The sequence below is a fragment of the Octopus sinensis genome, linkage group LG8 (genome assembly GCF_006345805.1).
Source record: "Octopus sinensis linkage group LG8, ASM634580v1, whole genome shotgun sequence".
NCBI lineage: Eukaryota > Metazoa > Mollusca > Cephalopoda > Octopoda > Octopodidae > Octopus > Octopus sinensis.
The window spans coordinates 102,261,728-102,279,179 of record NC_043004.1 but is presented as its reverse complement, the minus strand read 5'-3'; the positions used below and the strand labels follow the sequence as shown (position 1 = coordinate 102,279,179).

The following is a 17,452-nucleotide window of genomic DNA, read 5'->3' as shown; positions in this document are numbered from 1 at the left end:
CACACACAGACGTGTGTACGTATGTGTGTGTACAGAGAGAGAGAATGCAAAATGTGCTAAATAAAGTTTTTTGTCTACCAAATCCACTTACAAGACATAAGTGAACCTAGAATGATAGAAGATATTTACCCAGGATGCCACACAGTGGGACTGAACCTGGTACCATATGATTGTCCAACGAACTTCTCACCCACAGTCATGTCTGTGTCTAAAAATTTTATTAAGACATTTCAGTGTAAGCCATGGGCATCACTGAACCATTGTGCAGGAAGTTCTATGCTGCTTTCTACATATGGCTTTACCCACAAAACCCCTCATACAAGAAAGAGTCAGGGGAATACAGTCAAAGAAAGAGCGGGGATTATCACTTGGTAATCTGGTAATCATAGTAATCAACAAATAAGAAATAATTCAATGTAAAAAATTGGACTATTGCATAATTTGATTCCTTCACATTCTCACAACATAGCCACAATGTTTCAACAAAGCATGTATCTGCTGAGCTTCATCAGAGAAGAAATATTCCTTCTCTGAAGAAATATAGTAGATATCTTGCTGAAACATCATAGCCTAGTCTTTAAAACAAGACCATTCATACAAGAAAGGGCTCATTACATTGTAACGTACAGATATATTAATTACAGAAAATCAAACAGTTGCACAAATGTTTTGTAAGCAGTAAGCCGAATCCTACTCATGCTTTTAATTTAATGCTGTTTCAGTTGCATACATTGAGTTTTTCTACAGCTTGACAAGCTCCCACAATACCAGTGAATGCCTTATTCCCTGTCTCCTACATAGCAAAGCATGGATTTTATTTAAGCAAACGACAAATGGGACCATGCCATTGACAAGCCCCAAGAAAGGCAAAAATGCAAACGTTCTTCCTGAGAGTCACTGTAATGATGTTTGTCTTACTCTGATATATATTATGATTTTAACACAAGTTAATGAAATAGTTTTTCTCAGACAATTCCACAGAATCATGCCTTCTAACCGTGTGCATAGATTTAGTATAATACACACACACACACACACACCCTATATCTATGGAGTCACCACAAACCACACTATTTTCTATTTAATTCTCAATATTTTTCATAAACTAAATTCAATGAATATGAGCTTCATATGACATATAAAACTACAATTAACATACAGACAAAATAGCATTTATCTTTTTAGCTATTCTTTCCCTTAAGTCATGTCGCAAATAGTGTTGTTTACTGAATATGCATTTCTTTTACCAGCACTAACCCTCTTTTCACTCTCTCTCCCTCTCTCATTTTTTTGTTACCTTCTCTTTCTTTTCACTCCTTTTACCAAGCCCCTCATACCACACTCTTCTGTTTCAGTTTCTGAATACTTTCCATGACATCAGTGGCATCAATATCACTTGTAGAGGTCATGTGCAATGCCCTTCCTCCTCTGACTAACTTGTAAATTGCATACACACACACACACACACGTACACATAGATACAAGTGACCATACGCTTAATCTAGACATACATATTTGATTTTACATAAGGGCACAGATTTAATATCATTATTCAAATCACTTACTAATCCAGTAGCAATAAAAATAAATCCATATAACATTCATTTTCATTTACACATGTACACCCACATTACATAAGTCTGGGATTATACTTCACAAAGATCATTTACTTCTTATAAATTAATATCATGTTCTGTAGTAAGAGGCAGCCAAATGGCAGAACCATCAGAGCATTGAACAGAATGTTGATATTTGTTCCAAATCTCTGAACTCAAATCCTCCCAAAGTCAGCTTCCTTTTTCATTCCTATCATCTTCATCATGGGCATCATTTTTGACACCCACTTTCCAATGCTTACTTAATTCAGGTGGAATTTGTTGAGGCAGATTCTTTTATGGCTGGATACCCTTCTTGTCACTAATCCTCACTTGTTTACAAGCAAGGTAATTCAGAACAAAGAAGCAGAAGAAATTTCTTTGAGAAGCTGGAGGATTCTGCAAACAATCTCTCAATCCAATGGCTGGACAGATTCTTTTTTCATAGACACATTAAAAGCACCGTCCGAACGTGGAAGATGCCAGCACCGCCGACTGGCGTCCATGTCGGTGACGCGTAAAAGCACCAACTGATCGTAGCCGTTTGCCAGCCTCCTCTGGCCCCTGTGCCGGTGGCATGTAAAAAGCACCCACTACACTCACGGAGTGGTTGGCATTAGGAAGAGCATCCAGCTGTAGAAACACTGCCAGATCAGACTGGTGCCTGGTGCAGCCTCCTGGTTTCCCAGACCCCAATCAAACCGTCCAACCCATGCTAGCATGGAAAAAACGGACATTAAACGATGATGATGATGAAGATTGACAACAAATGGTGCTTCTTTGAGTTTCTGTCAACCAAGTTCATACACAAGGCTTTGTCTGACCTGAAGCTGTAGCAGAAAACAGTTGCCTAAGGTGTCACACAGTGACTAAGCCCAAAACTATATGGTTGAGAAGCAAACTTTAACCACATAGTCATGTTACTGTCCCAATGCAATGTTAACTCAACAATTAGAATAATTTTTTTTCATCAAGTGGGACCATACTACATGGTAAGGGCATTGCTTCATTATTGCCATAAGGCTTAGGAATATTAGTGCTTTCTTCAAATCCATCGACACCTTCTGAACATTCATGCAAATGTTTGGGTTTTGACTTTATTTACACCCCTATGTTGTCCTTTCTCTCTGTCCTTGTGGGGAAAAAAACAACAAGGTGTAATTTGGAGTGGTTATTGCACTGATGCTACTGGATTGTTGTTTTAGTGCAAAATAAAATACCAGGATATCAGTCACACTTGCATCATAATGCAGTATATCACATATGTTATACAATACTTAAGGATACCTGTGCTGGTGCCATATAAAAAACACTCATGCTGGTACCATGTAAAAGCACTTGTGCCAGTGGCACATTGCGGGCACCCAGCACAGACTTAAGTGGTTGGCATTAGGAAGGGCATCCAGTCATAGAAACCAAGCCAAATCAGACAAGAACCTGGTGCAGCTCCCTGGCTTGCCAGCTTCAGTCAAATCACCCAACCCATGCTAGCATGAAAAAGGGACATTAAAGCATGATGGCGATGATGATCATCATCATCTAATAAATACAAATAAAATTATTTCATAAATACAACCACATGCACATGTACAAATTTATTAGCAATTAAAAATAGAAAGACAAGTAGACGCTAGATAGAATAGCGAAATAGGTGTATAGAGAGACGGGGAAATGGACTGATTACATAGACAAGTAAATTGAAGGTTTACCTTTGATATAGTCTCTACTTCAGTTGGCAATGATTCAAGAGAAGGAGCTTTGTCAAGACTTTTTTGTAAACTGGCTGAATTTTCTTTGAGAGTGGCAATCTATAAATGTAAAGGGATAATTTTCAATGGTGACACAAAGTGATGAATTGTTGTAACATGACTGACAAAATAGAAGTGCAACTTTTGTAGACAAATAGTAGATGAAGTACTGAGATGACAAGCGATAACAGCACCAAACATCCAATGGTGGTAACACTGCCCCTTAAAAAAGTAAAATTTATAGAACCATTCCATATTCTAAAATATTATTTTTAAACCGAGTAAGGATATAGATGCACACAGCATTTAAAAGAGAATCAAAAAGGGACAAACTAGTAATTTATGGTTGATAACTTCACAAATAGGCGCAGGAGTGGCTGTGTGGTAAGTAGCTTGCTTACCAACCACACAGTTCCGGGTTCAGTCCCACTGCGTGGCACCTTGGGTAAGTGTCTTCTACTATAGCTTCGGGCCGACCAAAGCCTTGTGAGTGGATTTGGTAGACGGAAACTGAAAGAAGCCCGTCGTATATATATATATATATATATATGTATATGTATATATATGTGTGTGTGTGTTTGTGTGTGTGTCTGTGTTTGTCTCCCCAACATCGCTTGACAACCGATGCTGGCGTGTTTACGTCCCCGTTACTTAGCGGTTCGGCAAAAGAGACCAATAGGATGAGTACTAGGCTTACAAAGAATAAGTCTCGGGGTCGAGTTGCTCGACTAAAAAGGCATTGCTCCATCATGGCCGCAGTCAAATGACTGAAACAAGTAAAAAGAGAAAATAAAATATATATCCTATATTTCAGATTGGTATAAAAATAAAGGACGAAAGAGAATCTTTATATCATTTTTTTTTTTCTTCTTTTTCTTGCCTGATTTAGTCACTGCAGTTTAACTACATTAAAAATATGGTGATCTGCAATATTTGTCTGAGGCAAATTTCTTTTCCACCTCAGACTTGATAGACTTGATCCTTTGCTCAGTTTAATAACATGTCTGACTCTTGAGTGCCTCTAGTGGCAACCTCTTTGTTGCTTGCATTCAGATCAAACCTCTGATCTAAAGATTATTTCATGTTTTGCTATGCTGCTTCTTACAGCTGCAACCTATGCGAGACATGGTTTCTTCATCACTGATCACAAAAAAAAGTTTGTGGGGGCAGCCCTTTCTTCGATGACTTAAAAAAAAAAAAAAAAGGTGGTGGTGGTCTGTGATTAAGAAACTCACCTTGCAGCCATGTGGTTTCAGGTTCAGTCCCACAGCACTGCACCTTGGGGAAGTATCTTCTAGTATAGTTCCAGGTTGACTGATTGAGGTCTCGTGAGTAAATTTGATAGATAGAAACTGTGTGGAAGACTGGAAACGAACAACTTCCGTTGTATGACAACGATGCTCCTTTACAGCCATCATGTAATGCCTAGACAAGGATACTTGTGCAGGTGCCACATGAAATGCACTAGTGATGGAGCCATGTAAAAGCACCCAAGCTGGAAGCATGTAAAAAGCACCCAGCACACTGTGTAAAGTGGTTGGCATTAGAAAGAGCATCCAGGTGTAGAAACAATGGTAAATCATGCAACTGGAGCCCCTGGACAGCTCTGCAGCTGGGCAAACAATTGGAGCCTGGGCAATTCTCCAGCTCCTGTCAAACCATCCAACCCATGACAGCATGGAAAAGGGAAGTTAAAAGATGATGATGATATATGACAGATTTCTTTCAGTTTCCATCTTCCAAATTCACTCACAAGGCTTTTGTTGGCATGTGGCTATAGTAGAGGACACCTGCCTGATGTGCTGTGCAGTGGGTTGAACTGAAGACCTCATGTTAACTACAAATGAATGTGTAGGGATGAAAGAACACGATTACTCAATGACAATTATTATTTTCATTTTTCAGGCCAGAAAGAGGAAAACTGCTGAAGGCCATCAGCTGGTCTGAACCTATTCTTCGATGGTAGAGTTAATGTGTCACCTGGTTTAATCAACTAGCCAGTGGAGACCCTTAGCAAAGTTTAAAAATAATATTTTATGAGAAACAATTCTGGACATATTTTTGGTCTTATTCTGAGCTCATTAGCAAAGCATAGCCTTCACCCTAACTGTAGTGAAGTAGTGATCAAAGAACTCTAAAGTCAATGTAGCAGATTGTACAGTTTTTGTTAGAGGGGAAATAAAATTATTTAGAAGTTAAATAATTCAAAAGGAAATATTCTACATCAAAGACAACAGATAAACAATACAATCTATATTTATCATCTTGTATTGTCTGACTAGAGAACATGTCAGCCTAACTCTTCTAAGCAGACGTCTTGATACTTTACAAGTCAGGATCATACTTTTTAAGGGCTTTTATCTTAAAATTATTAATAAAATCATTCAGCGTTTATACTTAAATTATTAATATAATTATAGAATTAACTAACCATACTGGGTTTATTTCTATAAACACAGGGCATCAGGTTGGTGAGTGATGTTGAGATTTTCATTGCCCTCCCAAAGGCATTGGTAATGGGAGACTAAATGGCTTCCAGCCAGGAATTCAAAGCTAGATATACCTATTCATTTGACTACTTTATAGCATTTATAATAATAATAATAATAATAATATTAATAATAATAATAATAATAATAATAATGATGATAATAATAATAATAACAACAACTTATTATAGAAATATAATACAAAAGTTATTTCCTTTGAAGTAGTTTTCTGACTTTTTGTTATCTCAATAAATATTTCCAACATAGAAACATTGCCAAATTTTCACAGGCAAAAGAATACGGTCAATGATACACCAAAATTTATTGATCCCAAACGTCAAAAGCGAAAGTGAACTCTGCTGGGATTTGAACACAGCACACACAGAGATACAACTAAATACTACCAAGTATTTGGTCTGGCAGCGTGAAGTGACTGTTAACTGACCACACTACCGTTTCCTTACTCTAATTACACAGAGTGAGGAGTGGATTCACAGAAACAGCAGCATGGTGAAGACATGGTTTATTTAAATCTTTTGAAAATTCTAGGTTCAAATCCTGCTAGGGTGGAGTTTGTTTTACATCCCTCTAGTATCAATAAAGTAAGTACATGCCAAGAACTGGGAGGCAGGGAGATGTTAATGTAACCAACTACGCTTTTTCCTAAAAATCTACAATACTGCACCAATGTTAGAAATCAATATTTAAGGTGGTAAGCTAGCAGAGTCTTTAGCATGCTAGGCAAAGGGCTTAGAGGCATTTCTTGCATTTTCATGTTCTCAGTTCAAATTCCAATGAGGTTGACTTTGCCTTTCATCCTTTTGGGGGGTCAATGAAATAAGTACCAGTTGAACACTGGGGTTGATGTAATCAGCTTACTCCTCCCTTGAAATTGCTGGCCTTGTACCAAAATTTGAAACCAATATTACAACCATAGCTATGGACGCATACGAGTGCAGCAACATCAAAGGTAAATTAACTGATAAGATAGCTTTCATGTGCGGCAGATGCACAGGGACAATAGACACCACAGATGTGCTGGTGGCACATAAAAAGCACCAACCAAACGTGGACAATGCCAGCGCCGCCTTGACTGGCTTCTGTGCCGGTGGCACATAAAAAGCACCGTCCGAACGTGGCCAATGCCAGCGCCGCCTTGACTGGCTTCCATGCCAGTGGCACGTTAAAAGCACCAACAGATCGTGGCCGATGCCAGACTCCCCTGGTACCTGTGTCGGTGGCACGTAAAAAGCACCCACTACACTCGCAGAGTGGTTGGCATTAGAAAGGGCATCCAGCTGTAGAAACACTGCCAGATCAGACGGGAGCCTGGTGCAGCCCCTGGCTTCCCAGACCCTGTCGAACCGTCCAACCCGTGCTAGCATGGAAAATGGACGTTGAACGATGATGATGATGACAGAGACTATGACAGCGCACAGGTTAGTTCACCAGAAAGCAATGTTCATGAGTCTTCTTTTGTTTCCTAATAGGAATCATTCCATTTATATTGAGCATCACTTACTTTAATCTAGCCTCTCACAAAATAATCCTGCAGTGTTAAAACTATATGTTTTAGAGAGAGAGAGTCTCTACAGGACAACTAGATCCACTAGAAGTAGCCACCAAATCTCCCTTGTATCATACTTTAATGGACTCTTCCCTATTGTAGATAACAGATGAGGGTTCTGCATTTTACTGCTGAACAACCTGCATTGATGATTTATTTATAGTGAGGCATAGGAGTGGCTGTGTGGTAAGTAGCTTGCTTACCAACCACATGGTTCCAGGTTCAGTTCCACTGCATAACACATTTGGTAAGTTTTTCCTACTGCATCCTCAGACCAACCAAAGCTTTGTGAGTGGATTTGGTAGACAGAAACTGAAAGAAGCCCATTGTGCGCGTGTGTGTGTGTGTGTGTGTATATCATTATCATCATCGTTTAGCGTCCGTTTTCCATGCTAGCATGGGTTGGATGGTTCTACTGGGGTCTGTGAAGCCAGAAGGCTTCATCAGGCCCAGTCAAAATCTGGCAGTGTTTCAACGGCTGGATGCCCTTCCTAACGCCAACCACTCCGAGAGTGTAGTGGGTGCTTTTTACGTGCCACCCGCACAGGTGCCAGACAGAGCTGGCAAACGGCCACGAATGGAAGGTGCTTTTTATGTGCCACCGGCACGAGGGCCAGGCGAGGCTGGCAACGGACACGAAACGGGGCGGTGCTGGCAACGGTCGCGAAACAGAAGGTTCTCTTACATGCCACCGGCACTGGTAACACATCTGCAATTTCTATTGATCGATTTCCATTGATCGATTTCAATTCTGATCCTCACTTGCCTCAACGGGTCTTCACAAGTAGAGTTTCGACATGCCACCGGCACTGGTAACACATCTGCAATTTCCATTGATCGATTTCGATTCTGATCCTCACTTGCCTCAACAGGTCTTCACAAGTAGAGTTTTGTGTCCCAAGAAGGGAAGGTATGCATACGTAGGCCGGCTCCATCCCATGTAGAAGGCCACGGGTTATGGACTCACTTGTCCTGCCGGGTCTTCTCGCGCACAGCACACTTCCAAAGGACTCGGTCGCTAGTCATTTCCTCAGTGAGACCTAAAGTTCGAAGGTCGTGCTTCACCACCTTGTCCCAGGTTTTCCTGGGTCTGCCTCTTCCACAGGTTCCCTCAACCGCTAGGATGTGGCACTTTTTCACACAACTATCTTCATCCATTCTCGCCACATGACCATACCAGCGCAAACGTCTCTCTTGCACACCACAACTGATGCTTCTTAGGTCCAACTTTTCTCTCAAGGTACTTACACTCTGCCGAGTATGAGTACTGACATTACACATCCATCGGAGCATACTGGCTTCATTTCTTGCGAGCTTACGCATATCCTCAGCAGTCACGGCCCATGTTTCACTGCCATGTAGCATGGCTGTTCGTACACACGCATCATACAGTCTGCCTTTCACTCTGTGCGAGAGGCCTTTTGTCACCAGCAGAGGTAAGAGCTCTCTGAACTTTGCCCAAGCTATTCTTACTCTAGCAGTTACACTTTCAGCACACCCGCCCCCGCTGCTGACTTGGTCACCTAGGTAACGGAAACTATCAACTATTTCAAGTTTTTCTCCCTGGAAAGTGACGGAAGTCGGTCTCAGAGCATTTTCAGTGTTTATTGTTCCTGAGCATCTGCCACATACAAAAACCATCTTCCTAGTTAGCCTTCCTTTGACATTGCTGCACCTCTTATGTGTCCATAGCTTACACTTGGTGCATCTTATAGAGTTTCTACCTACACCTTTTCTACAGATCGAGCAGGGCCATCTACCTGAAGGCGTTTGTGATTTGTCTACCTTCCTACTGATTACGACTTTGGTTTTAGCTAGGTTGACTCTGAGGCCCTTCGATTCTAATCCTTGTTTCCACACCTGAAACTTCTCCTCCAGTTCTGATAGCGACTCATATACATATGTGTGTGTGTCTGTCTTTGTCCCCCCAACATCACTTGACAACCAATGCTGGTGTGTTTACATCCCTGTAACTTAGCGGTTCAGCAAAAGAGACCGATAGAATAAGTACTAGGCTTACAAAAAATAAGTCCTGCGGTCGATTTGCTCGACTAAAGGCGGTGCTCCAGCATGGCCACAGTCAAATGACTGAAACAAGTAAAAGAGTAAATGTTTGTGCTGAACATTAGCTCACTTGCTCCATCAAATCAGCAAGTGCACAGTATGCCACATGTGCCACATGTCAGGTGGCAAAGTGATTGCAGAGCAATATGAGATAAAGTGTTTTGCTCTAGAACATAATGCACTGCTGGTCCAGGAATTGAGACGCAGCACCAAATCCTGTTGCCTATGCAGTACTTACAAATACACGGGTAACAGTTTAGCATTCAGATTACTCAGTCAAATATAATGTTCATATAATCACACTGCTTTTTAAAATTAATCTTGCATTATCTCATAGTTTCAAGATTTCGATGATGTGATTGTTTATTTTCAGAATAACACTGTAGGGCAAGTGTGAGAGGTTGGATCTGGTCAGTTTGAACAAAACAGGAAGAATATTTGGGCCAGTTTAAATAATTTCGAAGGGGAACATTTTACAAGTAACCATCAATTATTGTTTCTACACTGTTGACTAATGTTCATTAACATTTGTTAATTGGTTGTTTCCAGATTAATTAACACCAACATTTGCAATACAACCACCAGTGCAAGTCAATACTAGTTTCTTCACACACAATAGTAGAAAGAAAACAAAAAATGCCTGACTGACTGAGCAGTTGTCATGACTCACTGAGACAGATTAAGAAGATGATGATAATGTAGACATACTTACTTCCTTTGTAAGTAAGGTGACGTTATAAAGAATCGCCTGGAGGCCATTTTTGCCAGATTTGTAGTTATTGAGAGTTTTGTTCAACTCTTGAATTTGTGTGTGAAGCCTTTGAAATTCTTCAGGTGTAAACTGGTTCTTTCTTTCAACTATAAAATATTAAGAAGAAATAATGTTTAATACTAATTTAACAAAAACAAAATAATAATAATAATAATAATACAATGTTTAGAAAAAAAAATGTAAAATGTGTATACGTATGCATACACACATGATGCACACACTGCTGATAAAGAAATTCAGATAAACAGTTATCTCATTTCCTGTGCAATGACCAATTTAAAAAAATATTGTGTCAGACAAAATTTTATCAAGGACAGCTATAAAGGTAAATGGGATTTTTACATGCTTTAAAAAATAAACATGTAATGAGGGGGATTATGGGTTAACTGATGATTTTGGTAAGCTAACTGTTGAGTACAGATGGGGGAAGGAACAGTACCTATTGTATTATAGTAAAATGTGGTGCAGTAGGCTAATTGCTGCCTGCATTGGGGAAAGGACAGTATTCAATGGATTTCAGCAAAGAGTATAACTTGTGGAGAAAGACAATATTCACAAAAACGTAAATGGGATGAAAACTGTATGTATACGTGTATGGGCCAACATCCCTAACTAAAAGGTTACAGAAACATCAATGACAATTCAAAACCAACAGGACCTGGAAGAGAAACATCTTCCCTCAGGGAAACGTAATGTGGTGCAGTAAAATCCAAAAGGAAATTAAGACAACCAACATCCTGCATTACACATCAGAACCTGACCTGGAACTCACAAGAAAGATGGAAGAGAAGACACACTAAAAGAATAGCCAAAGGTGGGTTACTGAGGAAGAGCTGAAAAAGCAGGGGTCCAACTGGAGAGAAGGAGAAAAGACAGCACAGAGCCAAGGACAGTAGCTCCATAGGAAGTAAAGGGGTCAAGCAAGTACTCCTCTTATAGATGGTTTGAATCCAAGACCTATTACATCCTCCCTTCTTTTAGCTATTTCTCTTGTACAAGACATTAGTTTTTAGAAGGTGTAGCTGATTTTACTAACCCAAGTAGCATCATTGATACTTATTTTTTATATTCTTAAATCTATATTAATGATAAAAGTTATTACAGAGATGTACTCGCATAGCAAGTGATTTGATCTGAGATCGTGTGCTGAAACGAAGACAATTGCAGCGTGGAAGGTGTTTGTAAGCCATTTAAGAAACACACAAAAGCCGTTCGATTCACTTCAACATTTAAGTTTAATTTGTCAAAATATTTTCGTTGCTTTAAGACTGCGACCTGTTCACTGAGATGCAGCACGGATTTTTGTCAGTGAACAGGTCACGGATTTTAGCGACGAAAATATTTTGACAAATTAAACTTAAATGTTGAAGTGAATCGAACGGCTTTTGTGTGTTTCTTAAATGGCTTACAAACACCTTCCACGCTGCAATGATAAAAGTGTTCAGCTGATAATGTTATTGTAAAGGTCAAGTTAACCATATTTAAGAGCATCTATGATCAAAGGTATTCTAGCAATGACCATCCCAAATACCCTTTAGATTGGGTATCTAGGACTACACTATCCAGCATATCCTTCCTTTTTTTTCAAGACAGGAGTGAATTGGCTGCTATTTCTAGCAAGTCAAGCAGCCATGTAGAGCAAGGGTTCTTAACAAGGTCCAAATGACCCTTGGGGGTCTATATAAGATTTATCTGCAATAAATTGGTTATACTTCTTTTTCATACAGTTCCCCAAAATATTTAATTATAAAAATACAATGAGATTTTTTAAAACCCTTTTGTTACCATATTTCTGTTGGGATGCTCAGTGTTTCTTTCAATTAATTTTAAATATAACAAAGAAATTAGTAAAATAACTTAGTTATCATCAAGCTAGTGTTAGGAACATAAATTGTGACGAAGGTTTGGTGGAAGATTTTAATTCAAAACTTTTGAAAACAAGACATTTGTACCACAGAGCCAGAGGCGGTTTCAGCCAGGTTGGTATCAAAAGGGTTAAACATCAAATGGCTATGGGGGTCCACCTGAGTAAAATAGGAAGCAAATGGGTCCAGAGGCAAAAAATGGTTGAGCGCTACTGATGTAGAGGCTTAGCAGTCTACTCAATACATTCAGGCAGTTTTCTTTTCAACTCATCAACTTATGTTCATGTTAGTGCTTAACTCCTTTCAGTTTTATCAAGCAATTGTTCCAGTCATAACAGCCTTACATTTTTTTATATCAGGGACTACATTGTTCAATGTATCCTTTAACCCTTTTGATACCAACCCGGCTGAAACCGACTCTAGCTCTGAGTACAAATGTCTTGTTTTCAAAAGTTTTGAATTAAAATCTTCCACCAAACCTTAGCCACAATTTATGTTCCTAACACTAGCTGAATGATAAATAAGTTATTTTACTAAATTCATCATCATCATCGTTTAACGTCTGTTCTCCATGCTAGCATGGGTTGGACGGTTCAACCAGGGATCTGGGAAACCAGGAGGCTGCACCAGGCTCTGGTCTCATCTGGCAATGTTTCTACAGCTGGATGCCCTTCCTAACGCCAACCACTCCATGAGTGTAGTGGGTGCTTTTTACATGCCACCTGCACAGGTGCCAGGCGAGGCTGGCATCGGCCACGGTCGGATTGATGCATTTTACGTGCCACCTGCACGGAAGTCAGTTCTTTGTTATATTTAAAATTAATTGAAAGAAACACAGAGCATCTCAAAATATATATGGTAACAAAAGGGTTAATGTGATGATTTAGCTGGAATTTCTAGCAGGCCTAGCAACTACATTGAAGGTTCCTCAACGGTGATGGTAGACATGTTTTACACATCAATAACTTATAGAATTTTAATCAAGTGAAGAAAGTATATGTGTGTAGTAGTGAGAGGAGCATGGAAATGACGAGAGATGCAGAGGAGTTGATGAGCAGAGACAAGGTGTGTGTGTCTATGTACGTCTTTAGACACTCGCATTCTAACAAGCCGATACACGAAGCTATTGAAAATCCTACCCAGAAATATAAGACTGGTCATATGTTATCATCACTTAACATGTTTTTCATGCTAACATGAGATGCAAAGTTTGACAGGATCAGGTGAGCCACAGGGCAGCATTGAGCTCCAGTGTCGGCTTTGGGAGGCTTTCTTCATTAAATGATGATGATGATATGTGTGTGTGCATGTGTGTGTTTGCAAGGAAAAAGATGACAGTGAAGTGACCTCAAAATTGCACTTAGTCACCTTTGTCAGACTTTCTGAAGAAAGTGACTAAGCCAAAAGAGTCACTGCCAACCATTTCCTTGTAATAATATTAAAAGACTTAAAAGGTATTGGTCAATCCTTCAATTAATATTTGACTATTATACACACATACCTACACTGTGTGTATACATACATACAAACATACATATATTATGTATGTCATCCATAAAAATATATGTATATATAAAATATAATCCATCACATATAAATGAATAAAACTGATCATTTATACCAAAGCATACAATTTGAACCTTTAATCCAATGATACTAACCTTCATGGACACATACACACATCATATAATTTCTGCTGACAGCTACTCTAATTACCTAAATCACAATTTTGTCATTATTGATTTGGCATCACTAAATGGTGTGAACTAATATGATAGAGTAGTAGGGAGGAAGAGGACTGGTAGGAGAGAGGTATTCAGAAGGAGAGAGAGAGAGAGAGAGAGAGAGAGAGGTGAGAGAAAAGGTGGAGGAGACATGTGTGATGGTGTTGGTGGTGGTGGAGAGGCAGAATGGAAAAGATGATGAGAGGCTAGGAAAAGTCGTTGAGCAAAGAGGTGAGAGAGAGAGAGAGACAGTGAACAGAAAAGTAAAAGTAGTGTATGTAGGAGTGTGCATGTTTTATGCATGTGAGTATGCAAGAAATGTGTGTAAGAAGAATTAAAGGAGTCATAGGCCAACTGCCACCTGCAGGATTTTCTAAAGGAATGCCTAATAAAAAAATTTACCTTGGACTTTTTTTTTTATTAGCACTGCTCTGATGATGAGCCGTGTTGCATATGGCCCTCTTCCTGAAAAAGGCTGGCCATGTCTGGTTTAAAATATGACATGCTTTAAAAAATAAACATGTAATGAGCAGGATTATGGGTTAACTGATGATTTTGGTAAGCTGACTGTTGAGTACAGATGGGGGAAGGAACAGTACCTTTTGTATTATAGTAAAATGTGGTGCAGTAGACTAATTGCTGCCTGCATTGGGGAAAGGACAGTATTCAATGGATTTCAGCAAAGAGTATGATAACTTGTGGAGAAAGACAATATTCACAAAATCACAGAAAATAGCATTAAAAACTCAAGTAACCACGAGGGACATATAAAACCAGAAATGTAAGGTACTAAGCTAGAATATCATAAAGTCAGCTAATCAAACTGTCAGGTTATGTTGGTAATTAACACTGACAGCAAGGAATCAGAATCACAGAAAATAAGGAGAAAAGGGTCTGTGTAGAATACATGACCCTCTTGTAGATGGAATGAACAGGGTAAATAAAAGAGAAACAAGTCACTACCGCATATGAAAATTAGGTTGCTGGAAGCCCAACTTTTGAGTACCTAAATTAGTAAGTAATAGTTTTAGAAAGATGTTGCTATGGTGATAGAGCTATATCTGAGTATCGATTGACTAATGAACAGAAAAGTGATTATATGAAGGGAAATTTGAGTAAAGAGGTTAGCAGAAAAGAAAAAAAAATTAGATTGTATCTAATGTCAAGATGAATATGTAGTAATCCTCACCACCACCACCACCACTATCATAAACACCTTCACCATCATCACTATCACCAGCATTATCTCCAACATTATAATCCTCTCTTTTAAAATATCTGAATTTCCAAGCAGGCATCGCTTGATTGGAGAGAGGAACTGTTTATGTAGGAATGCAATAAGAATGTAAAATAATAATAAAAAAAAAGCCCCTGGTTAAACAGTATTTTTGGTTCTAAAGCTATTGTCTATGGTGGTGGATATATATATATATATATATATATATAAATAAACAAAAGATTTATATGTTAGAACAGTAAGTCTCAACTGGATTTTGTTGTTAACCCCTTGTAGATGGATTTAGTACTTGACAGTCTTGGCTATTCAGTAACTTCACAATTTTTCATACAAGGAATTTTACAGTGTATTTAAAAACACAGTGCCACACAGAACAAGGCATAGCACTGCTCACACACACCGTTCCAATGCAGTCAGTACCGTTTCCCATCTGCAAGGAGTTAAACTTAATGCGCAAATATTTCTACAATACACAACAAATTTGAACATTTTTTTTTTAATACCAAACCTAATCTATATATATAAAAGTGAGGTTGTGTGCTGTCTGTCTCCTACGATTTAGATTCCTAACTACTCCCACATTTTGCGGTGCAGTTTAACCAAAACCGGGTATCTTATAGTCGTGATTCATATCTAGCCCTTCTGGGTATTAGCGTGCGTCTACGATGAGTCTACGATTTAAAAAAAAAATTACCATAATTTTTTCCCATTTTTAATGCATTTTTGGCATATATAAGGGAAGTAACTCTCTAAAAATTTATTATTAAATCTCAGAACGTAAAAAGCTACAGTAACACCCCCCTTTGTGGTTAGCCATATTGAAATGGCTATTATACTTTACATCTCTAAAAATGCTTATATAGTTATTTCCCTTACAAACCCAAGCAACACCGGGCGATACTGCTAGTATTTAATAAAAATATAATAGCAAATTTTTTGACATTGAATGGTTATTAGGCTGCCCCCACCTTCTGCCCACCTCAAGTAAAATAGCAATCAAAGGACTCCACAGGCAAAACAGTAGTTGAGAATACTGCTTTAGAATAATGATGCTTTAAGATAGGTTTTGTTACAGATCCTCAAATTTATAAAGAAAACAGACATAGGAAGTTGTGACATTAATGCTTTCTCCAACCTCTATATAGTCAATTCAAATTGTCTGAAACAGTACTCCTTTACTCTTTAACTTGTTTCAGTCATTTGACTGTGGTCATGCTGGAGCACCGCCTTTAGTTGAGCAAATCGACCCCGGGACTTATTCTTTGTAAGCCCAGTACTTATTCTATCGGTCTCTTTTGCCGAACCGCTAAGTAACGGGGACGTAAACACACCAGCATCGGTTGTCAGACACACAAACATATACACACACATATACATATATACGATGGGCTTCTTTAGGTTTCCGTCTACCAAATCCACTCACAAGGCTTTGGTCAGCCCGAGGCTATAGTAGAAGACACTTGCCCAAGGTGGCACGCAGTGGGACTGAACCTGGAACCATGTGGTTCATAAGCAAGCTACTTACCACACAGCCACTCCTATGCCTGTAGTTAAATTTTCCTTCAAATCATACCTTACAACACTTAACAAAAAAAAAAAAGGAGAGAGGGTGAGAATGATCACAACTGGGACACCTTTGACTTTAAATCTGCTGTCAGAGCTGCCCTAGGCTAAACAACAAAAACATCTTGGAAAACAACTTGAAACATCAAAATGTGATTGGGAAGATACATCATCATCATCATCATCATCGTTTAACGTCCATCATCATCATTTAGCGTCCGCTTTCCATGCTAGCATGGGTTGAACGGGTCAACTGGGGTCTGTGAAGCTGGAAGGCTTCGTCAGGCCCAGTCAGATCTGGCAGTGTTTCTACGGCTGGATGCCTTCCTAACGCCAACCACTCCGTGAGTGTAGTGGGTGCTTTTTACGTGCCACCTGCACAGGTGCCAGATGGAGCTGGCAAACGGCCAAGGACGGATGGTGCTTTTTACGTGCCACCGGCACGGGGGCCAGGCAAGGCTATATTAAAAAGTACACTACTGGTGCTACTACTGCTACTACTATTGAAATAATGTTTACAGATAAAATAGAATTATTCAACTGATCGATTTTGATTTTGTTAGGCTCATGGCCTCAAATATACTAGGAAGAAAGTATAATTCTGTGAGATGGTCATGTCTTTCTTCAAGGTATTTGCAGTGTAAGTGGATGAGTTTTTAAAATCAAGAATTTAAACTAACTCAGAGACATAACTTGCAGTGGAGAATTTCCCTTTTAATACTCTTTACTTGTTTCAGTCATTTGACTGCGGCCATGCTGGAGCACTGCCTTTAGTCGAGCAAATCGACCCCGGGACTTATTCTTTGGTAACCCCAGTACTTATTCTAT

General features: G+C 39.1%; 1 protein-coding gene across 2 annotated transcripts in view; it reads right to left on the bottom strand.

The window, feature by feature from the left end:
• LOC115214937 (EF-hand calcium-binding domain-containing protein 14) overlaps nt 1-17,452 on the bottom strand; it is a 116,659-nt gene that overhangs the window by 9,984 nt on the left and 89,223 nt on the right. For both annotated transcript variants that reach the window (XM_029784020.2, XM_029784019.2), the window contains exons 3-4: nt 10,176-10,321; nt 3,305-3,403 (exon numbers count right to left, since the gene is read on the bottom strand). In XM_029784020.2, coding sequence (XP_029639880.1) covers nt 3,305-3,403; nt 10,176-10,321 — 245 coding nt within the window. The remainder of the gene's footprint in view (nt 1-3,304; nt 3,404-10,175; nt 10,322-17,452) is intronic.